General features: G+C 41.9%; 1 protein-coding gene across 1 annotated transcript in view; it reads right to left on the bottom strand.

Moving 5' to 3' along the window:
- Window positions 1-24,688, bottom strand: part of PLPP3 (phospholipid phosphatase 3) — an 89,374-nt gene extending 64,686 nt beyond the window's left edge. Inside the window, exon 1 of the mRNA XM_070786467.1 lies at window positions 23,988-24,688. Coding sequence (XP_070642568.1) covers window positions 23,988-24,126 — 139 coding nt within the window. The 5' untranslated portion in view covers window positions 24,127-24,688. The remainder of the gene's footprint in view (window positions 1-23,987) is intronic.
- Between the last annotated feature and the right edge of the window lie 3,158 nt (window positions 24,689-27,846).

Genomic DNA, 27,846 nt, shown 5'->3' with positions numbered 1-27,846 from the left:
TGACCTGCAGAAAAGGATATTTGGATCCAGAGACGCATACAGGGTACACAGGGAGAATGCCATGTGAACATGAAGACAGCCATCCATAAGCTAGAGAGAGGTCGGGAGCAGATCCCTCCTGCATGGCCCCCAGGAAGAATCCCCTGCACCACTTTGATTTCAGACTTCCATCTCCATATCTCTCAGACAATATATTTCTGCTGTTTAAGGCATCCAGTTTGTGGTACTGTCACAGGCATCCCAGCAAAGTGGGGGCAACAGTGCCTCCCCCAGTAGAGTTTTGGTCTAGGGGAGCAGAATGAAGGAAAAAGAAAGAGGGTGAAAGAGAAATTTGTGTGATTAGAGGATGATGCTTAATTCTGAATGATTGTAAAGGGTCATACAATCAAGCAAAGACAAAGTAACTTCCATTATGGTGACTATTAGCAACACAGAAATAATCTAAGTAACTGAAAGAAAATTAAATAAAAAATGATTAAAAGGGAATATGCCTAATAGTAATGTTTGTGCAAGTTGGTGAATTATACATGATCTTCCCTCTTTTCCTTATATTTTTGGTGATGTAGTTTAACATATCATGTTGAAAGACAAATTTACCTTTAGAAAAAAATCTATAAAACTTATGTGAGTGTCAAAACTGACTTAGGTTTTTCTATTTTCTTGAATTTTTACTGAACAACTTATATGTACAGGCCCGAGTGAAGCACTAGAAATAGAAAAGTAAGAAAAAGAAGGTCCCCACCTCAGATTTCACTGTCAAGGTTCTACATAAACCCTCACTTATTCTTTATATCTCTCCATATACATAGGGAACACAGTATTTTCCCCAAATTTTAATCCACCATACAAATGCTCCAATTCAAAGAGCAAGAGAAAAGCCATGTGTGTGGTCCAGTGCTGGGAAACACACCAGAAAGTTTTCTTCTAAATCTTGTTCAGTCTACCAACCAGCCATTGTAACTTCTCTGATTAAGTTCAGTCATCAAAAACACCACTTGTAGTAGGAATCAAGACATCTCTATGTCACAGGACAACATCTAATGTTAGGGTAACCTCTACTCAAATTCAAGGCCCTTATACCTCTGAATTCAAGCATGTTTGCATTTGTTGATGGAGCATATGTTGGTAAAACTACTGTTTAGGAACAATTAATAGTAACCTGGCACATAACATTACGAGGCAGAGACTGGGTAAGCTTGGAGTCCTGATTCTTGGAAGACATATAAGCATGGACTACGTTATCAATACACATTTGGGGCATAGAGTAAACAGTTAAGATCGCTAATACATGAAAGTTCGTCCCTTTTTGCCTTAAATCGTTGAGTCCTCTGTGTTCCAGGAAACTCAGTTTTCCAAATGTATAACCAAAGTCACTGTTCTTCTTCTACAATGACGGACAGACTCCACTGACTCAGCCCCTCCAGATTAAGTCCTCTTGCCGGTGGTTCTGCCAAATCCACCCTTTTCCCTTCTGTTGTTCCTACTGTTCTATTTCCACTCCCCTCCCTCCCTCTTACCAAGCAGTTGACAGGTGAATTTAGATATATAAATGAAATATGAACAACAGAAAAAAAAAAATGAAGACTAGAATCCATCAGAATTCATTTTCTCTTCCCTCGTCTCCATCACTGAGCCTTCCCCTGTGCTTATAGTGCTCCTCTGCCTGGACTGGCCCTGCTGGACTCCTGTTGGTCAGTGCGCTGCTATTTAGGATACCTGTAAAGGTGAGTACGACAAGTTTCACCTCAGGAAAGGTCACATGTAAAACCCTATTAGGGTGATGGAGGGGAGGAGAGTCATGTGTACAGAACACAGTGGGACATACTTCAAGTTTTGGTTAATTAGATGTTGAGCTCCGTGAGTAGGAATTGTGCCGTTTAGCTTTATAGCCCCATCAACCTAGCATGTAGCAGGTGATCAGAAAATATTGCAATTAAGCGAGTGAATGAATGAATTCATGAATGTGGTTGCTTTGGTTTTCAAAGAAAACCACTGGCCTTCAGGTCAGGCGTCGTGCTAAAATGGGAACATCCACAAGTACCTTTGAGACTCATTTCCCCTTTTCTGTTCAAAGACATACCATGTTGTGAAGTCCACATTTTAAAGGCATGCGGATGAAGCTGACAGAGGAAAGATAACAGCTTCTGAAACCAACTTTCAAGGGTTTGGAAAGAAGCTCTCACTGTATGGAGAAACTTTATACTTCCTCCATCGATCTCATAGTCCCTCTCCTCCTCAGCAAGTCCCAGGGCGCTTTTCCAATCCCACATTGCTCTGTGCTGATGCCAAAGCCCAGTTTCCTGCCTCAAAAGGCCCTTTGTTTGGACTCTCTTTCCAAATCAGCGTATCCTGAGCTTGAACCCTCTTGCTTTTGAGAACTTCGATGTCTTGGCAGCAGAAGGCTTTGCCAGCAGGTTTGTGGTCCTCATGGCTTTCAAAAACCTCAATGTGAGGGCATGTCTATAGCTAAAAACTCTTTTCATGAGGGGTGGGGGAGAGGGAGTATTATTTTAAGAGTTGCAAAAACAACTTCAAATTGACTCTTTAGTGTTTAATTGCTACCAGAATACTGAGAACTTCTTGTTCCCTTGTATTTAATTAAGATGATAGTTTTAATCAACTTTCAATGATATTGGTTCATAGGCTTTGCTCAATCTCTTGGGAAGTTTTGCCTCAGAACAGTGGAATGCATTAAAGACACATTTCCAGCAGGTTCTCTCCAAATGGGAAAACACCTTCCTTCATCATGCGCGGATGGAAAGGTAACTACATCTGTGCAGCTGCTTGATGAGTCCCTGGAAGGACTCCAAAGTTTTCCTTTTCACAGATCAGGTAAACTGCATCTCATCCATTCTCTGTACACTACATCTGCTATACATCCTGGTAAGGCTATCTCGCATTCCTTGTGAAGCTTGCCAACTCTGACAGATAAGAGTTTGCAAACAAAAAGATTTTAGGAAGGAGGGTAGAGATTAATGTGGAAGAGCCTACTGTCTGTATCTCCTGATTTGGGGATGCTCTGTCAGATAGGAATTGTTCTTCCCATTTTATAGATGATGAAACTGAAGTTCAGAGGTTACAACCCTGGCCTCCACTTATAAGCTAGCAAATGGTGGAGCCAAGATTTGAGTTCAGAACTGTCCCCAAGGACACATTCTCTTTCCACTATGTCATGTGGCCTCTGAAAGTTTAAAACTTTCTGACTTGAGTTTAAACTGTGGGAACTTCTTAGGGTGACTCTCTTCATCTCTCCTTTTATGTCGCAACCCTCTGATAGGATTCAGCAATTCAACATGGATCAAAATATCCAACCAGGAAGCACTGAACTAAATGTGGAGTCCTTTATATTTGATGAACTCAGCAAAGCTTAAAGATCATCTCACTCACCTGTCCCATTATTTAGGAAAGAAAAGACCAACAAAGTGATTGAAGGTCACTGCGTGAAAGTTCCCTAAGGTTGGACTAGTGAGGGCATGAGATGTGCAGAAACCAGCCTAGCGATGGATACTATTTCCCATAGGCAGAGAAGAAGGGGAGGGTGCTTTGAAGAGCAAAGACATGATCCAAGGCCAGAAGCAGACATCTGTGGGGTGTGTCCAGGAAAAAAAATGAGACCGATGTGGATGAAGGTGCCACTGAGAATACCTGTGCATTCAAAATAAGGTCGGCAGGAACTACAAACTGTTAACAGCAATGCCTCCAGGGAATGGAATTTGGAGGGATGGTGAGAGGGTTATCTCCTTTTAACATAATCATATTTTTGGAATATTTTTACTATAAGAGTGCTTTGGGATGTTATGTTAAGGTTTAAAAGGCTTTGTAGATTATGACACATGGGACCATTATCTGATTTACAGAATAACCAAATCCACAGTGTAAAGGGATGCTTTAAAATAAGGTATTTATTGGACTTAAACTTGAACCTACACAAGGTAAGGGTTTTATTGGCTCTGGATTTTACTCATTTTCTTAAGAGAGTAAACTTCTCTGAGCCTAGTTTCCCCACCTATGAGATGGGAGTGGGCAAGGGGAAACCCTTGATCCTTGGGCCCCTCCACTCCTGCATTCTAAGATTATTCTAAAGGATGGTCACTGTACCAATGGTTAGAACTTAGGCAGAGGAATCACTCAGCTCAATGAAGTTCTTCAGTGCAATGCCGTTTTCAGCAACAGTGCACCAGAGCATTCTTCTGAATTGGCCATCCGAACAAGTGGTAATGTTACTACCCCCAGACCCCTCAGCTCAATTCTGCTACCTCTATACAGTGTCCAGGTTGTATTTCTAGAAGTGCTACCGCCCAGTGTCCATTCTAGAAGACTCTAGAAGACTATATCCAATTCATCATTAGACGCCGACACCAAGCACAGTACTTGGTACATGAAAGGTGCTCAATGGATGTTAGTTGAAGTGATGCATCACCACCGATTATTCAGGGGCTTCTAATTATAAAACTGATTGATATTATTATTAATATTAATAATGACCTACCAGCATGACAACCAAACATAGCTGATACTGGGTTAAAATTATAGCAAGGTAGACACTGGGGTTACTTCCTAGTACCTAACCTCTTCATGCCTCAGTTTTATCATCTGTAAAATTCAAGTGATAATCCATTACACAAGGATATCATAAGGATTGAATAAAACACATTAGGTGCTCTGTTCTGAGTTCCTTTCTCTTCTGAATCAGACATTTTGGTACTTCAATCTCAGCCTTCTCAGAATTATGAGAAGCAAGATTAACCCAGACGAATATTTAAAAAGGTAAACATACAAATTGTGGTGTCTTAGGATATTAAGCAGAGAAGGCAATGGCACCCCACTCCAGTACTCTTGCCTGGAAAATCCCATGGACGGAGGAGCCTGGTAGGCTGCAGTCCATGGGGTCGAGAAGAGTTGGACACGACTGAGCGACTTCACTTTCACTTTTCACTTTCATGCATTGGAGAAGGAAATGGCAACCCACTCCAGTGTTCTTGCCTGGAGAATCCCAGGGACGGGGGAGCCTGGTGGGATGCTGTCTCTGGGGTCACACAGAGTCGGACACGACTGAAACAACTTAGCAGCAGCAGCAGCAGCAGGATATTAAGAGGTTGTTTAAAAGTTTTTCCAGTGGGTAAAAGCAATGAATCAATACTGTTGATGTGATGGCAGAAATAAACAGAACAGTAATATGATAAAACAGAAAAGAGTTGAAAGGAGAAAAAAAGCCTTCTCTTCCTCCTTCAATGTGAACTTCACGATATTTTATGGCACAGAGAGAGATTTCAGAGGAAATGCCTGGAGAATTCTCCATGCCGCATTTCACAGATGAGGCAACAGAGTCACAGAGAAGGAAAGCTGCTTGGCTAAAGTGATCCAGTAAGTTAACAAGAAAGGTAGGACATAAACCCAGATTTCTTAACTCTCCGCTTGGGCATCTTTCTCTGATAGGAGGCTTCTGCTCTGCTCATTCACAGAGCCTCTCCTTAGGGCAGGACTAGGATGAAAAAACCCAATCATCCTAAAATATAGCCCTAGCTTTTAGGGTAACTTCAGCTTTTTTTTTTTAATGGAAGCTATCATGGTTAGTACAAATTCAGTCTGTTGACCAAGTTCAAAACACTATGTTCATGTAAAACTTGAACTTAAAATATCTAGCTGCCTTTAGTTAAGTACATACTCCCGATCTCTCAGGTTAATTAATACTTTATTATAGGCTATTACAAACTCTAGCAAGTGAAGGCTTTTTCCATTTCATCACACTGATTTGCAGGAAGTATGTATTAAGCACCCAGTGTTTAGCTTTATAATTATACTTAATAATAATTCAGCTATTTATAGAAAGAAGAGATATTGTGCCAGTAGCTGTTTTAAGATTGTGCAGTATAGGCAACAAAAATTGTATTTTTCTGTTTGCTTCTTGTTTATATTTACCAAAACAGCCTTTTATTGATACTTTCTTCAATGTGTTGACTTTATTAAAAATTTTCAAGCATTTGTTCTATACAAGGGAGTCATAGTCTTTTAAGACAGACCTGTACCAAACTATAAAACAAGCCAAAAATTTTGACATAAGAAAGGTCAATACAAAGTGCTATGATCGCCTAAAGAAAAATTCTGCCCAGAGGAAATTAGAAAGGGCTTCACAGACTGGGTGGCACTTGAATTGATTAAAAGAGGTGAATAACATATATGGAACAAACAAATGATTTGGTGGGAAAGTTTCTGGAGCAGTCACAGAATGGAAACATCTGGGCAAAGGCACAAAGTGGGAGGATGGGAAGAAAGGGACTAGCAGGTTGGTTGGGGCCAGATTCTAAAGAGCCTCAAATATACTAAGAAGTCTTAGTATAGTCAACCAGGGCGGTGGGGTGGGGGCGGCGGGGGGGGGGGTCAAAAAAATCCTGAAGAGAAGGACCTATGTGATTAAAATTGCAGTTTTGATAAATTATTCCTATATAGTTAATGCATAAATAATATATGGGAGAGCCTATCCCCCTAGAAATAAAACCTGTAAAGGAATGTTTTCAGATCTAGGTGTATGAAGAAATTCATTTAAAATGGAATAGGGACTTCCCTGCTTCAGTGGCCAAGACTGCACTCCCAACGCAGAGGGTACAGGTTTGATCCCTGATCGGGAAAGTAGATCCCATATGGTGCAAGTAAGATCTGGCACAGCCAAATAAATAAATATTTTTTAAATTAAAGATAAAATGGGATAGAAACAGGGAGAACAGAGGACAGCAGATTCAGACTATGGGTTGCCATTTCCTTTTCCAGGGGATCTTCCCAACCCAGGGACTGAACCCAGGTCTCCCTGTCTGAGCCACCAGGGAAGCCACATGCACATACATTTATATTCATTGTACAAATATGACTTTACAGTTTCAAAGCATTTTCCTTATATAAACATGATACCATACTCTTGGTCTCAAGAGCTTCATGAAGTAGGCAAGGAATAAATCATCATCTCCATTCTATCACCCAACTAATACAGCAAAGTTGGGAACACAGCCCAGGATCAGCATGGAGCTGCCTCGTAGACCTCCTGTTTTTAAACTTTCATTTAAGGATCAGCTCAAGACACCTGGTCATGTTTTCCCCAGGAATGAATGTGTGTCTCCCTTCCCATCTTCTTACCTACCGCTTGAGGGCAGGATCCGCCTTTTAGTATTTCTTTGTTATCTCTTTGTATTTATCTCAATAAATACTGAAGGACAGATAAGATAGCCAGCTGAGTCCAGGAATGTTCTCATCTGTAGTTCCCCAACCACAAAGAATGGTAAATAGGCAATGATCCATTTTCCCCTTGGTCCTGTGAACGCTTCCCATTCATCACCAGTTCACAGCAGACGAACAGCCCCTGCCATGACTCCTATGATCTGAGCTGCCTCCTGCCAGCTGCTCTGCATTCTAAGAGTGAAGGATCTGTACAAAATGGGCTTGCTCTCAGTCCTGTTTAACTTTTCCATGGCTCTGTGTTTGTCAAAGCTTCATGCCAACTCTGTCAGAAAAAGAAATGCCACAAAACTTCTTTGAGGAAAGGGGAAAAAAGACCTACTTTATACACTTGCTCTTATGCAAATCACACTCCATTCAAATCCCAGCTGAATAGGAGCCCTACAATAGCCTGGGAAATACACAGAGCCTCTAACCCAAGTGTAAGCTGCTGCACTCAAAATGTTGCATTTCTCGGCCTTTTAAAAAAACTCCTTTGCAGAAGACCAATAAGAAGAATTAACAATATCATCTGAGGTTGCTATCCCTCTGCATGAAAAGAAGTCATTCCCTTCCTGTATAAAATCGGCAAAGTATTCATCTCATCTCATCTCAAGTTCTGCAGAACTGGAGTTGGGAAGCTCTGTGACATAGTTTGAATCAAAATGGATACATGGTCCAAGCTACCAGCTCCAAGTAGATCCTAGCAAAGCAGTTCCCCTGGAGTCTCAGTAAACCATCTCCCCTAGTGATGAACTGGCTGAATTATTAATATACCACCCACCAAAAAGAGTTGAGACAGGTAGGGCTAACCAGGTGCTGAGAAAACTGAAGTGAACTCCGACACCCTCCTCCATAGGTTGCTGTGAAATTCAAGCAGGTTAACCAGCCCCTTGCATGACTGCCTGCAATGGAGACAGATGTTCTTTAGTTCATGCCCTTCCCACTTCCAGCCCAGAGGTTTTTGAGTCTAACCTCTATCTTCCAGGAATTTACAAAGAAACAAACAATAGTAAAATGGGCAAAATGCTTTAACCCCCAAATAACACTTGAACACCTCACAAGGCCTGGTCATTTCACTTTGAAACTTTCTGGTTGGCTTGCTGGCTCTCCATATGCTTATAATTGAAAATAGCAGCCAGTGCAAATTTTAGTGCCAGTCTTCACCATGGGAGGAAAGAGTCCACACAGGTGTTGGTTGGTTCCTATCCCAGGCATTCCACCATTTTCTAGATACAGGATACCCAACAAGCTCCTCGACCTTTCCCAAAGGCAACTGCCACATCTGTAAAATCAGTTACAGTAGTATCTTCCATTCACCGTTGTAGACTTTGATGAGAAATGGGAATGTGCTCGACTATAGTGGAAGGGTTCAAAAATGTTCCTTTCCCAGCCTTTTTCATGTTGACATCTGGAAAATGACCTCCTCAGTAGGGTGGTTTGGGTATATTTTTCTAGGGGCTTTTCAGGGCTGGGGAGCTTAAGAGCTAGACTGAGAAAAATGAACTGAGGCAAGAAAGAATATTTACATGCAAATTATCTAATGCACACATTATCGTTTGGTAGCACTATTCAGTGAAAGGTATTATTAATTAATGATAAATGTTTGGATTTCACAGCTGAGGCCAATACAGCTACAAACAACCAATTTAAAGCAAAATTATAATTAAAGGTTCTTCAACTCTATCAGTTGGCCTTTGGAAAATTAAACCTAAAATCAAGAGGGCTTATTTTCCCCTGAGATTTAAAGCTCTGTATTTTGAATGCTTTGACCCAAGAAGTATACTTTAATTTCCCAGCCAGCCCCAGAGAAGTCTGCATTCACACCATGCCTACAGCACAGACCATCCAAAGAGTGGGACCATCATCCCTCCTTCTGTGTCATTGGAGCCACTCTCTTCAAACAGATTTAAATGAGAAGCCTGCTAAACACAAGATTCCAGTACAGTAGCCTTCCTATTTTGGGGGGAGACTTCTGAGACCTCTGGGGCTTCCCTGGTGGCTCAGATGGTAAAGAATCTGCTTGCGATACAGGAGGCCTGGGTTCAATCCCTGGGTTGGGAAGATCCCCTGGAGAAGGGCATAGCAACCCACTCCAGTATTCTTGCCTAGAGAATCCCATGGACAGAGGAGCCTGGTGGGCTACAGTCCATAGGGTCACAAAGAGTCAGACATGACTGAAGAGACTTAGCACGTTCCAGTGGGTCCCTGAAACTGTGAACAGTACTGAATAATATAAGTACTAAGAATTTTCCTGTATGTACATACCCTTGCTATGAGAAAGTTTTAATTTATAAATTTTGCACAGGAAGAAATTAAAAACAATCACAAAGAATAAAATAGAACAATTATGATAATATACTACAATAAAAGTTATGTGAATGTGGTCTCTCTCTTTCAAAATATCTGCTTGTACTGTAGCCACCCTTTTTCTGGCAATGATGTAAGATGATACAATACCTACATGATAAGATAAAGTTCGATACAGTATTAAGCTACTATTGACCTTCTGATCTTACGTCAGGAGCAGGACCATCGGCATCGGGTGATTGTGGGTCATCAAGACATAGCAACATGGATGGCTGGAGGTCAGTAGCAGCCCATGTTGACAGCTGGGGGTCCTGGTGAGAGATTTGATCCTACTACTCAAACTGTGTGCAAGTTGAAATTTTTGAGTTATTTCTGGAATTTTCCACTTAATATTTTCAGAGCAAGGGTAACTGAAAACATGGAAAAGGAAACAGCAGATTAAGGGAGGACTACCTTTGGAAATATTTTAAAATCTCAGCCTGCCAGAAGTTCCTTCCATTGCTAGCAATACAAGCGGCTGCTTCAAAAGAAGACATTAGGCATTTAATCATTGTCCACTATCCACAGAGCTGCCTGTCCATTCTAGAATGTTCAACATTTTCACCACCAAAGATCCCTTGCCGTTCTTCCATGACTCTCTATGACATCTTTATTTACCAGGTAAACTACATGTAAGTCATTTGTTTGCTTCTGTTAATCAAAGCACGGGAAGTGCTGATCACATCTCCTAATGAGTGGAAATAACCAGCAAGACCAGAGTGATCTGCCAGGTGTCATTCCACACTCAAATCACAAGCACAGAAAGCCGGCGCTTTGACCAGTCCGGGCAGAGGCCGATGCTCTCAGTTAACCTAGGCAAGTTAATCATTGAAAAATGAACAGTACATGTTAGATATTTCTGAAGTTCTGAAAAGCGCACGAGATGCCCTGTGATTGCCCTAGTAGACCTTGATGGGCCCAGAGAACCCACGGTAAGGATCACAAGACTAATTCATTTTGGACAAGTCTTCATGTGTTACTGACGTGAAAGTTGGCAGGGAACAGTGCAGAAAACTTGAGCTTCAGAAACAGAACAAAAGCAGGAGAGCCTATTGTTTAAGAATGGCCTCATGAGATGGACTTCTCAGGTCTGACCCCAACTCAAACTCACTTGCTCGTAACTTTTGTTAAGTTATTTCTAATATCTCTGAATCTCAATTTTGTGAATGCAGATAATAGTAATAAAGACTTCATAGGCATATTGTGAGGATTAAATAAGAGAATGCCTGCACCCTGTATAGCCCAGTGAGAGGTACATACTTGTACTTGGTAAATGTTGGCAACTGTCATTATTTAGTCAGGCCTGAGTCCAAACCCCAGACCTAACACGTATTAGTTGTGTGAACTTGGGCAAATCATTTACCCTCTCTGAGTTGCAAAACCAGTTATTGACATCTACATTATTCTGTGATTGAAAAGATAAGTGAAATATCATCTAAAGTTCCTAATATTCAAGGTTGAGTGTCTTTTCCTCACCCTCTTGAATTGTATGTGGCCTAATTTTTCATTAACTTATAGCTTAATCTGCACTGTAATTTTCAGTTCCAACCAATTTCTAAAGATTTGTTCTTGTGTCTTATACTCTAATATCACCCAGTGTCCAGCACATAAACCTAAAAAACGGACGGTAATTTTAGTTTCTGAGAGGCAATCACGTATACAGCTGTATCTCCAGTGGGGAAAGGATGGGAAAAAAGAAATCAGTCTTATCAGGATCTACAGTTCTATTTCATGGTCTTAAAAATATCATAAAGCAAATCTAAGGAATATATAGATTTCAATATTTGTACTTTTAACTGTTTTCAGGGTACTCTGAAGATCCAAGGCTGCTTTTCATTTTACTGAAGCAGGAATCTGCTTGTCACACTCTAGTTTCTGGAAGTATGTCACTCAGCAGGTGACTGGGTCTAGCTGACCACCAAGCTATTCCTCAAGCAGTTTTATTATTCTCCATTCACTCGTCTTAAACCCAGTGACACTGCTAAACTGGTTGAAAATTTTCTTTGTGAAAAATTCTCTGACAAACAAAGCAACACTATAGTGTTTTCATAAATATGTTAATTCCAAAAGTCTTCAGTAAAATGTTTGCATTTTTCCCATATATATCTTAATTAATTTTAAGACACCTCTATTGATAAAATGGTACAGCCACTATGGAAAATAGTTTGGCAGTTCCTCAGAAAGTTAAACATAGAGTTACCATATCATTCTGCATATCTATTCCCAGGTAAATATACCCATGAGTATTGAAATTCTGTGTCTATACAAAAATCTGTATATGAATGTTTATAACAGCACTATTCATAAGACCCAAAAAGGGTAAATAACCCAATGCTCTAGCAACCAATAGATGTATAAACCAAATGCGGTATGTCCATATAATGGAATATTACTTGGCAATAAAAGTAGATGAAGTACTGATACAAGCTGAACATACATGCTACTATATGGATGAACCTTGAAAATATCATGCTGCTGCTGCTGCTGCTGCTAAGTCACTTCAGTCGTGTCCGACTCTGTGTGACCCCAGAGACGGCATCCCACCAGGCTCCCCCGTCCCTGGGATTCTCCAGGCAAGAACACTGGAGTGGGTTACCATTTCCTTCTCCAATGCATGAAAGTGAAAAGTGAAAGTGAAGTCGCTCAGTCGTGTCCGACTCTTTGCGACCCCATGGACTGCAGCCTACCAGGCTCCTCTGTCCACGGGATTTTCCAGGCAAGAGTACTGGAGTGGGGTGCCATTGCCTTCTCCTAGTATGCTGAGTGAAAGGCAAAGAAATAGAAAGTTGATCAGCAGTTGCTATGGGATGGGGAAGGAGGAGGGTAAATGTTGAATGACAGCTAACAGGTACAGTTTTGTTTCTTGTTGCAGTGATAAAAAAAAAAATTTCTAAAATTTATTATGGTAATGGTTTCTTAACTCTGTGAATATATACTAAAAACCAGTGAATTGAACACTTTAAATGAATTAATGTTATGGTATATAAATTGGGTCTCAGTAAAACTTTTAAAAATACCATATAACCCATGGAAAACTGTTTCCCTAAACCAAGAGGATTTCTAATGGCCCATTTATTTTAAGGGGCATTTGAGAAATTTAAAGATTACAGAGCAAATAAATAAATAAAATTTAAATATATATATATATATATAAAACTTATAGCCTCATCTTTTTAATAAGATTATGAATATAAAGAAGTATTTACTAATCCTATTATAATAGGGGCTTCATAAGTCTTCTACAAACACTGCATTTAAAATGTGGAGGGAGGGGCATTACCATGGTTCAGAGGCTCCCAACCAGGAGATCAGGAACCCCACCACCTACCTCCCATCCTCTCCACCTTACCCCTCCCCAATTTCCTTTAATCTCCTTCTTCACCCATCCTTCTCCTCTCTGTCCCCAGTAACTCAGATTCATCTGTCTCTCAATTGATCTCCCTCCTCTGCCTGCAGTTTCCCTCTCCTCAAATCCAAAGATCTCAAACAAAAATCAGAGTAGATTTACCTCCTCTTAAAAATTGTTCATGAATATGTTAATTCCAAAGGTTGCCTGTAAAACTTTTGCAATTTTTTTTCCTTACACATTTTAACTAACCTTACAACACTTCTAAAATGATGCAGCTGCTATGGAAAAGCAGTTTGGCAGGTCCTTAAAAAGTTAAACATGGAGTTACCCTATACTGAATCTGGTTTCTATATAAAATATTCCACAATAAAAAGAAAAATGAAAACAAAAATACAACTTCATTCGCTGGTCCTCCAAAATAAAGTTCAAGTCCTTAGCAGCCTGCCATTTATAACTCTCCTTTTTAATCTGGCTCCTAATCATCTCTCCAGCCTCATCCCCAACATCTTCTATCCCCCCAATTTAATGCAAATATACACCACTTACATTCCATCCTGCAACCACTCACCCTTCCCAAACATGATCCTGTTTCCAAGTCTCAGCATCTGATGCTTCCCCTGCTACTCTCTCCCACTCTATATGTACTCAGTCACTCAGCTATGTCCAATTCTGCAACCCCATGGACTCTAGCCCACCAGTCTCCTCCATCCATGGGATTTCCAGGCAAGAATACTGGAGTGGGTTGCCATTTACTTCTCTACTCTGTATAATGTGGGCTATTATTTCTCTAGCAAGACCCAGCTCCATGCCCTCAGGCAAATTCATTGCTTTTCCTTATGCAGCTATAGCCCCTCCCTTACCACTCCCAAGTCAGTGGGACTAAATGTGTGAAATTATTAAAAAGTCTGTACCCATTTCCAATCTGGGAATTTTTGAAGTGCAAGGAACCCTACCTCCCGACCCAAACCGAGGGGAAGAAGGGACTGAGGGGGGTTACACATAGTGGATGCTCAGGAAACAACTGCAGAAGATAAGACATACTTGAAAGGTATAAACATAAAAATTAAATAGATTCTCTAGAAATTATACAGATTGATGCCACAAACTAATTTGGAGGCCAGATATAAAGAAACCATCAATGAGAACAGCTTCCTTCATGTCAATAATCATGTGTATTATGTGCTTTAAAGACACATAAACAGGAACCAAAGCATACTGCTTATTATGACAAGGCGCTTACACTGATTTGCGTTTCTCTGCAAAACTCTCTAGGCATATAATTTTGTTAATTTGTGACAAACCTCAAAAACACACTTCCCACCAATACTCTGATTGCAATGTATAGTTTAAAAGCACACAGAAATCATCAAGTTCCTTTCATAAGTCGCCAGTTGGATCTTATGTGTGTTGTTTGGTTCAGTTTGTTTTAAATTTGGGAATTTTAATGCAGATCATCATTTATAATCTAACTTGGACTTAAGGGAAGAATAGTTTCACCAGGATGTCAGACAAACTGACCTAGCCTTCTTTTGAATATGGGGACCACCAGCTCATGCATGGCCTTGAGGAGATTACTTCATCTGAGACTCAGTTTCCTCCTCAGTCAAAAGCAAACACTTTGAAAACATTGGCTTCTCTTTCTCCTTTCCTGAGACAGGTCATTTGAAAAAGACGGTGCCTGTTCAAGTTCAAATCAGTCAGCAGTGCTCTTTGGTAATAAGCAGTTTCTAGAACAAGGGCCAGTTTGAAGAAAAGCGATATATGAAAAAAAACTGCCTAGTCCATCAAATCTGCACCACGTGTCTCTAGCCTCACTCAGCTATCATCCTCTGATTTGGATTAAAAGTTAAACCTGTTTGTCTTGTTCCTCTTTTAATTGACCCAGGCAAGAGAAAAATGAGAATAGAGCTCTCTGGAGAGCTACCTCATATACGATATCAAGTTTCAAACTGACAAGGACACACCGGAAAAGCAAAATGGTAAGAAGGCACTGGTTCTAGGCCCTGCTCCTTCGTCACTGGACAACTACTAACCAGTCCTAGCCTCCACGTCTTCCTATGTGAAGAGCACTGACTAGGACGTGGTGACAATGACAACAGCAGCTGGGGAGTGCCAGCGCCATGCACTATACCAGGCATCACCTCACAGGTCCACAGTGCATGCTATCCCATTTCACAGGTGAGGAAACAGAGACCTCGGAGACAGTCACAACGTGCCCAAGGGTGTACAGCTTATAACCACAAGCAAACTCCCACCTGTCTGTCTCCAAAGCCTGTGCTTCCTCCTCAGATCTCCTACCTGTCCCCTGTTCAAAGAGGCCTATTTTTCTGACTGAGATAGAAAAATGATCTCAGTATTGCTGATAATGAAATCCTCAAGGTACTTTCAAATTCTAAAGTGTCCACAAATCTAGGCACTGAAAAATTGCTCCGATGGAATTTTCTTTATGTCCAGAGAGGCTTGTCAGCACACACCAAGCTGTTGCGCAGCTATCTCTATATAACTCTGTGCCCTTTACTGCCCGATATGATCCTTGCATTAAGACTCATATTTGTGTCCTATATTGGGACTTCCCTAGTGGTCCAGTGATTACGACTTTGCCTCCCATTGCAGAGGGTACAGGTTCAATCCTTGGTTGGGGAGATAAGATCCCACAGGCCTTCCAGTCGAAGAACTAAGACATAAAATAGAAGCTATATTGGCCCTACAGAACACATTTGTACATATGTGGACCCAATAACATGGACATAAATGAAATGGAATGGAATAGAAAGAGAGAGCCTTCATGGCATAAACTGCGTTGGAAAGTGGGCAGCAAGGTAAGCTGACAAGAGTTCTGGAAAATTTAGTGACTCCTACTAGCTGGGTGCTCTTGTTCAAGTTACTTAACCTCTCTGAACTGCAGTTTCCTCCTCTCTAAACGGATCAAATATCTATAGCACATGGTTGGCATACAATAAATACAATCACTATCACAGTTATTCCCTTCCTCAAGAGACATGGAGAATGCCCTGGATGACAAGCATTTCGATTATTTTCAAACATGGCTGCTCTTTTTAGTTAGATTTTTTTCCCCTGGGCTTTCAAAAGACACATAAAAGAGTTGACCCTAAAACAGGCCCTTTGTCCAAACTTCCTCCCAGCTTTCCTAAGGTGTATCTGTCTTTCCCTTAAAGTGATATGGCCATGTCACTTCCAGAGGAGAAGAAAGTAACCACCAAAGGCTCTTTGAGGTTCCCACACACTGACTTTCCCCAAAACTGCCACTGCTCTCCTCTGGCTAATGGAAAACATTTGTATTCCCTGTCTGGCTTTTTCTTAGACTCTCTTCACAATTGTTTCCCCTGATATATTTCAGGCAACTTTGCAACCAAAACATTAAAGAAGATTTCATAGAACCATTGAGGAGTAAGAACAGTGGGGAGGAAAGGAAAATGTTATTACTATGAATAATAATAGCCACATACTACCCAATAATGACTTAGTGCTTTGAAACTTTTCCAAGTAGTTTCAGATTTATGATATCATCTACGCTGTACCATACATGAGTGTCATGAGGTTTGCTTTTATATTTTACAGATGAGGAAACTGAGGCCTGAAAGATTAAACAGTTTTTGCCCAAGTCACATGTGTAGAGGACATTCTGTCAGGATTTGAACCCAGCTCTGGGTGAATCCAAAGCTTGTACTGTTCCTGCAGTACTCTGCCAAGCTAACTTTGATTTTTTAAAGGCTCTCTTTAGAAATCTAATTCATTCATTTTACTTTTTACTCACACACAACAAACTTCAATGTCTCAAAAGAAAATATTTATAGAGTTTACACTTCATTTATCCAAAGTGGTTACTTGGCCTTCAATAAGTATACTACAGAGAACTCAGTTTAAGTAAAAATCCCAGATTCTCAGCAACTAGGAGACACCACCAAGCCCTGGATGGGGAAGATTCCCTGGAGTAGGAAATGACAACCCACTCCAGTATTCTTGCTGGAGAATCCCATGGACAGAGGAGCCTGGTGGGCTACAGTCCATAGGGTTGCATAGAGTTGGACACTTTCACATTCACCAAGTCCTTGCACTAAAAATCACAGGCGACTTTCAGGCAAGCACCCAGTGGTAATTTTTCCTTTTGAAAGAATTCTAAAAGTCTTGAATATCTTTTTCTTAATTTTATTGGAGTTTAGTTTGTTTGCAATATTGTGCTAGTTTCAGGTATACAGCAAAGAGATTCAGCTATACACATACACATATTCATTTTTTAGATTCTTTTCTTATAAAGGTTACCACAGAACACTGAGTAGAGTTTCCTGTGCTGTACAGAGGTCCTTGTTGGTTATCTATCTTACATATTATAGTGTATGTATAGGCTCATCCCACGCTCCTGATCTGCCCCGCCTTCTGCTGCCCGGACGTTCCCCCTTTGGTAACCATAAGTTTGTTTTCAACATCTGCAGGTCTGTTTCTGTTTTGTCAAGTTCATTTGTATCATTTTTTTTAATTAGATTCCACATATGAGAGATATCATATGTTATTTGTCTTTGACTCACTTCACTTAGGATGGCCATCTCTAGGTGTCTTAAACATTTTTATTGGAAAAGACAGGTGTACTGACCACAAACAGAAAAAAAAAAAAAAAAATACAGACAACCTAACAATTTAAGAAGTGCCAGAACATTTAATCCTTCTCTATAAACCAATAGCTTTTTCTCAATCGCCATTAAGACACTAGCTATTAAACAACACAGTGATTCTCAAATTTAGCCTGATAAGAATCACTAGAAGCTATTATGAAACACAGAATCCTAGGCCGTGGTCCAGTGCATACTGAATTTGAATCTTCTGGAAAGAAGCCTGAGAATCTGTATTTCACACCAGACAGGTGTTCTTATTAGCTGAGGTTATAAAGTACTGATACAGCAGGAATCCTGAAAGTTATCACTCCCCAAATAATGTGTACCATGTTAAACTGACACTCAGGGTAGCAAGTCTCCATTAATAAAACTTTTTAAACTGGGAAGTAGCCCCAGGGGGTTGGCATTATTAACATCATGCTATGCACAGCAGGGCTTGCCAGCCCAAACAACTGCACAGGAAGTGGAAAAGAAAGAATGTCAAATTGACAGGAAATCAATAGCACTAAAGGTGGAAGAGGCCACCAACCCTGACTTCAACAGTCTCCCACAAAGGCAGCTATATCCCTATGGCATATATCAAGTACAAGAGAAAGGGATGAAAGAGCTAAGAGGGGGGAAAAAAAAACTAGCCAATCCAGACAATGAAGAAATAAACGTTTTCAAATGTCCTGGAAGAGTCAGCAGGGCTTACCTACGAAATGGAGGCTCCCTTCTCATTATGATCAGTGCAGGATGCTTCTTGGCTGGAAGGTTCACTAGTTATTAAGTGAAAATCTATTTCTAAATTCTTTGGTTCATGTGGTAGATTAAGTTATCAAAGTCTACTGCATTATTAAAAACACATACTTAGTGACTCTAATAGCACAGTTAAAAAAAAAAAAAATAGAAGGGAAAACCTGTTGGGCTTGCTTCCTATTTCACCTATAATTCCTATAAATTTTAGGAAGCAGGTGAAAGGACGCATCTGGCCAGGAAAAAATCTAGCCAGGTTCTCAGCATATTGGATGAACTCTAAGAAAAGACAATGCTCTTTATCCCTCCAGAATGAACCCCAATTCAAGCTAATTGTCAGCAATACTTCTGTGATACAAAAACATAAAAATTCAACTGTTGATAAATAATCCATGAGAAACAATTTCTGGGTTTCTACACCAGTTATCTATCAGCACAGATTCATAAAATCATTAGTGCTAGAAGGGGTCTGAGAGATGATTTAATCCCTTTCCTTTGTGATCATAATCAAGAAATCAGGCCCACAGAAGTCAAGGGAATGTTCTCAAAGGCACACAGCGACACAGCAGTACAAGACCAGAGCTCCTATTCCTAGGCCCTTATTCTTGTGACTTCCTGGGCTAATATACAACCAAGAGCTAAGCAGAGCACAAGTATCAGGTACCAGGTAGACATTCCATAAATCCAAGTTTCATTCCTCTCTACTAGAAATCGGTCCTGGAAGGTCACAAGGCAGCTTGTGACATTAGACATCATCCCGCCCAACCAGTCATTTCACTGTTGGAAAAAACTGAGACCCATTAAAAACTAACTTGCCACAACCACACAACTAGCTGCTGGCACTGGCCACCCTGGAACCTGAACTTCTGGCTCCAAGTCCCCCATCCTCTTCACTACATCACATTGCCTCCCTCTCACTATTAAAAGTGAAGAGTTTAATAATAATACGTGATAATTTTATTTATCCCATAGACTGAACCAGTTCTAGAATTTTGTTTCAGCCTTTTAACTGCAAATCAAGAAGTGTCCAAAAACATTCTAGAACCACTAAGTTACTAGCATAGTTGCTGACTATCCAAATTCTCTATTTTTACCCATTTGAGTTTCTTTCTCTTTGCCTCACTAACCGTGTTTCCTGGTAAGGAATGGCACAGGAGCCAAGCCTTTCAAACCAAATCTGCCTGAGCACCTGCTCCTTCAAACATCTCCCACCTCCACCATAAACTCAGTTACGCCACCTTCTAGTATCCAAAGTCAAAGGAGGAACAGTCTTCACACCTGCTCTTTCAAAGATCTCCCACCCCCACCATAAACTCAGTTACCCCACCTTCTAGGATCAAAAGTCAAAGGAGGAACAGTCTTCACACCTGTTCCTTCAGAGATCTCCCACCCCCACCATAAACTCAGTTACCCCACCTTCTAGGATCAAAAGTCAAAGGAGGAACAGTCTTCAAACTACTGCATAACTGCACTCATTTCACATGCTAGCAAAGTAATGCTCAAAATTCTGAACAAAAAACCTTCTCTAAAGCATGATCAGAATATACTGTGAAGATGGGATGGCTCAAAATACTGCTAAATTTTAGGGGTTGCCTTCTCAGCTAAAATTTAGATCAACAATGAATGAAAATCATCTGTCTTCAACCTGCTAGGCCAGTGTGAACTTCTCCTTTTGGACGTGGATGCTTTGTGGTCTTTGCTATAATATTGTTATTGAGTTTTTGTTTCATGGTCTCATCTACCTATGATTCTGAGACACAGCATATAAACACAGCCACAAAAGCTTCATATAGGGGTCTGGGTTATAAATCCTTTGCATTTGCCCAAGTATTGAGAGATGACAAATAATTTTCACATCCAATATTTCCTCTGATGCTCATGGCAACGTAATGGAGCGGCTACTCTGATCACCATCTCACAGATGGGCTCACTGACCTCAGAGGATGAAGGCCCTTGAACAGAGCCCTTGACAAAAAGCTAGACCGGCTAACTCTGCCCCCCTATCAAAATGCACGGGCTGGGAGGAGGCAGTCAGTAAATACCTGGGGAGAGAGACGGGGAAGAGATGAGATGACGCAGAGAAGCTCCACGTAGATTTACCAAATTTGCACATTTGCACTACAGTTATGCACTGCTCTTTGTGCTTTTTTTGGAACCACTGTCTTATAGGGTAAAAAAGCACCCTCAAAATTTGGGAATTACTCAGTGTTAGAACCGCCCCAAATCAAAGCAATGCCTTAGGGCAATGAGACCATATCATTGACCAGAAGAGCTGAACCACCTTTATCCATCTGTTTCATTGCTAATAATGAGCTGGAAAATGTGGAGGGGCAGCGTGTGTGTGTGTTAGCTGCTCAGTGTGTCCAGCTTTCTGCAACCCCATAGACTGTAGCTCACCAGGCTCCTTCTGTCCATGAGATTTCCCACTCAAGAATACTGGAGTGGGTTGACATTTTCTTCTCCAGGGGATCTTCCCAACCCAGGGATTGAACCCCAGTCTCCTGCATTGCAGACCGATTCTTTACCAACTGAATCACCAGAGAAATCCTGGCTTTCTGCCAACAGAGCTTTAAACTTTTTCTAATAATCTGAGTTTTAGGATTCTTCTGATGAGGGAAGGGGGATGGACTCCAGTCATGCCCGCTGAAGATTAGGGATCAACTCAAATTGACTTGTGTGAATCTCAGTTTTCTCATCTATAAAAAGGAGATAGTCTCTTCATCAGTTGCAGTGAAAAGTACATAAACTAATTTACTTGACAAAGAGTCTAATAGAGCTTAGATAGAAAAGATGCTCCTTCCTCCTTGCATGGGAATTGTCTCTGCTGCTCTCTTGTAACCTGGTACAGCAAAAGCATTGTATTAAAAAAAACAGAAGGCCATCCATATTATGCAACCAAAAGAAAAACAAAATCAATTTCAGAAAAACTACTATGCAAAGATTCATAACCATTTTTATAAGCAATGATTGGCAAAGATAGCTATTTTCTGAGATATAAACTCCCACAGGTGATTCTCTGACACCAGATTCTTTTCATCCTCAAAGGCGAGTGGACTTCTATTGTTTCACCAAGAATTTTACATTCCAAAAAGGTAACAACACGTATATTGCACATTGCCTCTTATTTTTTTCCAGACACAAGGAGAGGAATCTTGGTGTATATTCCTGTGAGAGAATAAACAGAAAACTGTGTCTTTTGTCATATATTAGGGCTTTGTAATCCAGACCACATGATCAATAGACTATATAAAAATTAAATCATGACTGACAGTCCCAGGCAAAAAGTGAACCAAGTAGAAACATTTTTTTAGGACTGTGATGTGTGGAATATTAAAATCACATGTTGTGTTAATAATTTTCTTTTGGAAGTCAAAGGGAGTTCTCCTGCATAATTTCTCAAGTAAATGTTTACCTTGCAGTGTTTCCTATTATAGGAGGTCAAGACGCATCAAATTAGTGATATTGTGGTCTGATCTATGCACAGGGGAGACACTTTTTAAATGACTTGGTTGACATGATGTTAACGGCAAGGCATATACCCTTAAAACAGAGCTGTGTGATTCTTACGGTAAAATAAAAGATCCTATTATCTTATAAACATTTTTTACAGTAAACAAAACCATTTGCTGGAACAGGCCAAGAGTAAATAAACTTAATAAACAGCTAGGTATAGAATATTAGCTTTGGAAGGGACATAGGGAGATTCGGGACAGATGAAGAGCTGAAATGCACAACTGTACACCTTACTCACACCTTCAATGCACAACAGTATCTTAGGATTTGTGTGTCCCTGGCTAAACTATAGCTGATAGGTGTGTCTTAAATTCCTTCACACTTTTTCCTTTGATAAGACACACCATCTCTTGGGATTGCCTTCTGAAATCCGAGTGGAAAGCAGAAGGAAGGGTAACAAAACTGTCTGAGCTTTGCTTCCCTAACCACCAAGTTGGAGATAGGAGGGTACATGGCAACAGACAGTCTAGAAAGAGTTCACCCTTCCACCAACAAACCGCACCAGTAAAGACTGGAAGCCCCAGATAAGTTTACAGCAAACAGCTTCAGTGTGTTTCTGCGTCCCTGGTACTCCCCCAGGACCAGGGAGGATCTCTTAAAAATTCAATAGCTTGGCAAGGAGACTTTAAGCACTAATCTCCCCACTGTGCATAAGTCGGTTGCCTTCAGGAAGGTGGGCCCCCCAGTGACAATTCCTTTACATAACATCTTAATGTTGAATTTATATGAAGGGGTGAGAATGGGATTTGCGACCTGAACTACAGGCACCTTTCTTCCCTTCCACAGAGCACAATTGACCTTCAGCTGTCTCCGTGTACCTAAAAGAGGCCATTCTTCCATTTAAACTCCGAGAGTCTCTTCTTTCTTCGACTCTGAAAATTCACTATGGACAGTCAAGCCAAGGTCAGATGGACCTCAGTAAGGACCCTGCTACAGAGTCATGAACACAGGGACCTGGGACTTCAGCCCAAGAAGTCTCTGGTTTGCACACTCTGCGTGCACAAATCCAATTCAAAGGGGACTTGAACCTCCTGTGCAGGAGTTCTATTTTAAGGGAATGAAATTGGGAACACAGATGTTTCTTCAGTTAGCAGAGTTGGCAGAACAGCCCCTGGACCAAATCCGAGTTCTTAATGCAGGAAGGGGCCTCAGAGAGCAACTAGTTCAACCCACTGACTCAATTGATAAGGAAACTGAGGCCAAAGAGGCAGTTAGGTGGCACACTCAGCAAGTGGCAGAGTGGCCCTGTTCCGATGACAAGTCCTGCACGCTTTCCACTTCACCATGATTCGCTTAAAAAAAAAATCTAAGCTGACTTCAACCTTGGAACTCCTGTAGATTCGTGTCAATAGCCACCCCTCGCCCCGGGGGCAGTTCATAAATCCTCCTGACCCTCCCACCCCACGCCCTATACTCCTTCTAGCTGTGACTTCCAAACAATTTGGAAAACAGAAGCAAGCTACTGCCTCAACTTTTCGGGAGTACAATTAATGCTGGTCCCAATGCAGGACGGTGGCTAGTTTTCCCAGTCCCTCAGTTTCCTCACTGGTGAAATGGACCTCCTCGCTCGTACTGCATCGAGTCACGGAGAGGGCCAGTCAAAACTAACACCTGGTACACAGTAGGCGCTTTAAAAGTGACTGCTGGGTCGGCACCACGCATCAAGCCCCTCGAGAGCACCCTCCCAACCCCTGGGGGGCGTGCAGGAGAGCAGCAAGTGAAAAGGCCTGGGCAGTCTCAGCGGAAGGGCTGAATGTTTACATTCGGCCGGGAGAAGGTAGCGCTCTCCAGGCGGGAGCCCGGCGCTCCAGGAGATCCATCTTACTTGGATGGATGTCCAACCAGCTCTACGCCGGCTCCGGGTCCCGGTTCCATCGACTTCCCCTTTCCTAACGGGACGAGCCCACTCTTTTCGTGGGATTCTACCCGAGCTTCCAACTGCAGCTCGGCTTTTAGGATTCGGTGTCCAAGTGGCCCGCGAAAGCCTACAGCGCTCCCAACACTTCTCTACAGGCCGGGGAGGCGGCGGGAACCGAGAGGGCGGGGACCCCGGGGCCGAGAGCAGCGCGAAGGCTCCCCGAGAAGCCTGCAGGGGCCCCCGAGGCTGACTGCGCGGCACGGCCGGGAGACGCCGCCCCGTGCGCAGCCCGAGTCGGGCTGGGACGCGCGCCGGGCGCCGAGGGCCCGAGGGACAGTGGGGCCGGGCTCACCCATGAAGAGGCAGAAGAGGTCCAGGCAGATGAGCAGCACCCGCTTGCTGCCTCCCTTCCTCGGGTTGTTGTTGAGCGCCGGGCTGCCGCCGTTCTTGCTCTCTGCGACGATCGCCTTGTCGTACTTGTAGTTTTGCATGGCGCTGGTCAAGACGCCCGGCGACAGCAACCACACACCCAGACGCCTGGGTCGCCTCCCGGCCGAGGCTGCTCGGGGCGCGGCGGGAGAATGCGGCCCCGCTGCCCGCTTCCAAAGGCAGGCGGTGGTGCTTTCTGCTCCCCCTGGGGCTCCTCTGCTTTTCCTGTCTCAACCCTGAATCGTTCGAAAGTCCAGGGTGAAAAGAGCCAACTTCTCGAGGGGAAAGTTCTGCAGCGCTGCGCTGCTTGCAACGCGAGCTGGCGTGTCTGTGCGCAAACCAGCGAGTGGGCAGCCCGGGCGCTCGGCCACCTTCCTCCGCGCCTGGTTGCTTAATGAATGGGAGCTGCGCGGAGCGGAGCTGAGCGGAGCCCAGCCACCACCGAGCGCTGCCGCGACTCCAACTTTCCTCCTCCTCCTCCTCTTTCTGCTGCTGCTGCTGCCGCCGCGGCTGCCGCTGTGATCACCAGGGTTTGTTTTCAGCACTTTTATTGCACGAGGTCCTTTTAAAAAAGAGAGAGGGAAAGAGAGGGACCTCCTTACTTGGCTCAGAAGGGATTCTGAAAGCACAGCCCCTTCCTTAAGCAGCCTAAGACGTAGGATAATTAAGGCCACATTTTCCCCCACCCCCTTCCAGAAAAAAAAAAAAAAATCCTAAAAGGAAAAGTTACTCTCAAACCAGAGAATCCGGGAGCCCCTAGCGTTCAGAAACACTGAACTGTCACAAAAGGAGGGGGGAAAACAAGTATAAAAAGAAACATTTTCTTGCTGGCCTTGGGTCAGGCTTAAGTTTAGGCTGTACAGCTCAAAAGCGTTTCTTCTCCGTGACACGTTTGGGGCTTTCAAGTCTTTATTTTGATTTGAATCGTATTATCCCAAAAATATTCAAAGGAAAAAAAATCGTTTTTTGTTGTTTTTAAGATCTTAACACCCAGCACCAGATACTGGGGTAAAATCTGAGGGGGAGTGTGTGTGTGTGTGTGTGCTCAGTCGTGTCTGACGCTTTGTGACTGTATGGACCCATGGACTGGAGCCCGCCAGGCGCCTCGGTCCATGGAATTTTCCAGGCAAGAATACTGGAGTGGGTAGCCAGTTTCCTCCTGCAAGGGATCTTCCTGACCCAGGCATCAAACCCTCGTCTCCTGCATCTTCTGCATTGCAGGCAGGGAAGCCCAGGATTCCGAGGATAGGAACAGGAAAAGAACTGCAGGACTCTGGAACTGGACCTGTGGTTTGAAATCCTGGCCTGGCCACAGCTCTGTACTCCGATTTCCCGATATGTCAACTGGAGTTAATGTATTTCTCCAAAACAGAGGAATTGTGAAGACTTAAATAGCTAACCTACCTCAGGGCCTAGAACAGTGCCAGGTATAGGTGTTAACTGTGATTTTTACTCCTGTTTCCAGGGTGAAGGAATTCCAAGCCCTCCACTAGATCAACTGGCCCCCAACCTACCTGTACCACTATGCGGGGGTGGGGGGTAGTTTGGGGGTGATCTAATGCTTTGCCTTAGAGATTGTTATATGCTTTTAAATTATCTTTAATTTTACTTTTAAATTTATTTAATTTTTAATTTTATTTTAAAATGTATTTAATTCTTAATTTTTCTTCCAGGTAGAGTACAAACATTTCCAAGGCAAGGGCCTTTCCTTTTAACTTCTGTAGTGCCTATAGGAAAACTGGGCACACAGTACCGTAAATAGATATTCCTTCCAGATGTCTTTTTTTTGTACATCCAGAAATAGAAATATTGTAGCTTTTTTATACATTATATTGATCATGTTCTTTTTTATACTGACTTGTTATGGGGTTCAGTAACCTTATATCCAGCCACCACAAGCCACTTGCCTTGTCTCCAACAGTCATTTCCCACTCCACACTCTGTCCTCCTTCTCCTTCTGCCTGTAATACACATCTATCCCTTCTCTAACTACCAAAACGCTTCTCTTGTTTTAGAGTCTGAAATGTCACCTTTTCTCTGAGCCCTTCCTTGACCCCTGGATAGAATTAACTTCCCCTTCAACACTTTACTCTTGTAGCATTTATCACAATCTGATTTCGTGCTATAGTTAGTAAAGACTAGTGCCCTCTGTAGATCATCAGCTCTGAAGCATCTCCCAGGTATCTTGCACAGAGTTTGGTGCCTACAGAACTAAGCTCAAGTCTAGATGGCATAGCAATCAGTGGGCAAAGAGAGGCAAAATCGCTCTCTTCGGAAAGAGAGAGTAATTGAATCTCCAAGACAGTTTTGGAGCTGCGGTATCTAGATACAGATTAGACCCAGCATTCTCCATTCAAATAGCAGCAAGGAAAAGTCAGGGAAATTAAGAGAACTGATCCCTTAGACACCTTTACAGTGAGAAATACTTCTTCCTGACATGTTAAAATAGCAGAAACAATACAAGGCCGATTACAACAATTACAAGTCCAATTCACCATTACTGACATTCTCAGAGGAACTCTGGGATTCTGGTATCTACCCTTGCCCACCCCACGCTCCTTGTTAAGACGATCGTCCTTGAAGTTCGAAGTCACCAAACTACGTCTTTGGAATCCCAGATGAAAAGTAAAAGCAAGCCCCTGAGACTTCAGCAGCCCTCTCTGATTTTTCCCTCCTCTGAGCATCAAAAGTCCTCTGAGGATCGTAAGTGCCACTGACAGCCACTTATATCCCACTGTAGAATCCTCTGTTCTGTTATTTGAATTTTAAGTTACCTCCCTTTACATCTCCTGTCTGTTTTTCCCTCTCTATGGAATGACTTTTATTAATTTAAGAATACACATTTTGAAAAGCTAGACTTTTACCGTAGTCAAATGGTATAACTCAACAATCGATGTTGGGGTCCTTAAAGTTACTGGGTAAGATTGATGGTAAACTTCAGCTTTACACTGAATACGAGGAACCTTTTTGGCTTTAAGGTTCCCTGGATTAAATTCAGCTACTTATTAAGAAGGATAAAAATCTGTTATTCCAGGAGTGGAAAAAAGGGGAAAATAAATGAATGTTTAAATAAGAGCTTTATATTTCCATTTACAAGGCTCTGTGGGCTACTTTTTCCATAACAAAAAGATCATAGTGCTAATTGATGCATGTTGTTGGGTGCAAACAATTATTACATTTGGATTACTCTTCAAAGGAGCAGAACACTACAGATACTCATTAAAATGGACTTGAACAAGCCATAAGCATAGTGTCAGTATCATTCTTTAGATAATAGGATATAAAACAGCCTCCCCAGATGCATACATTTGAAGGCCTCTTTGCTTTAAATCCTAAAATTGGAGAAACCAACTAGCTAGTAAAATGCAACAGAACTGACTTGATAGTTTAGAGTGGTGTCATTTCAAAGTAATTACATAATTTAAATTCCTGGTAAACATAGCCTACCGGAATGCACACCTGAAAATGACATTCAGTTCACTAAACTAGTTTGTATAAAGACTATAACATCAGCGGGGATAAATGCCTTCTTAAGATTAACTTATTATGTGTGGCAACAACAGCACATCATTCTTAAATAACTAATACCTCCCAAGAGATTTAAATGGCCTTCATTTCTAAGATCTCTCGTTACCTCATAACTTTATTTCTCTCTCTTTTTAACCCCTAACTTTTAATAATTAATCATTTCTTTATTTTTTGAAAAGGCATGAATTGGCTCTGGAAATATTTAAAGGAAAGGTAACTGGGTTTCTTTACATAAAATTGAGTAGTCAAAAGGT

This window comes from Bos indicus, chromosome 3 (genome assembly GCF_029378745.1).
Source record: "Bos indicus isolate NIAB-ARS_2022 breed Sahiwal x Tharparkar chromosome 3, NIAB-ARS_B.indTharparkar_mat_pri_1.0, whole genome shotgun sequence".
NCBI lineage: Eukaryota > Metazoa > Chordata > Mammalia > Artiodactyla > Bovidae > Bos > Bos indicus.
This window is presented reverse-complemented; position numbering and strand designations above follow the sequence as displayed.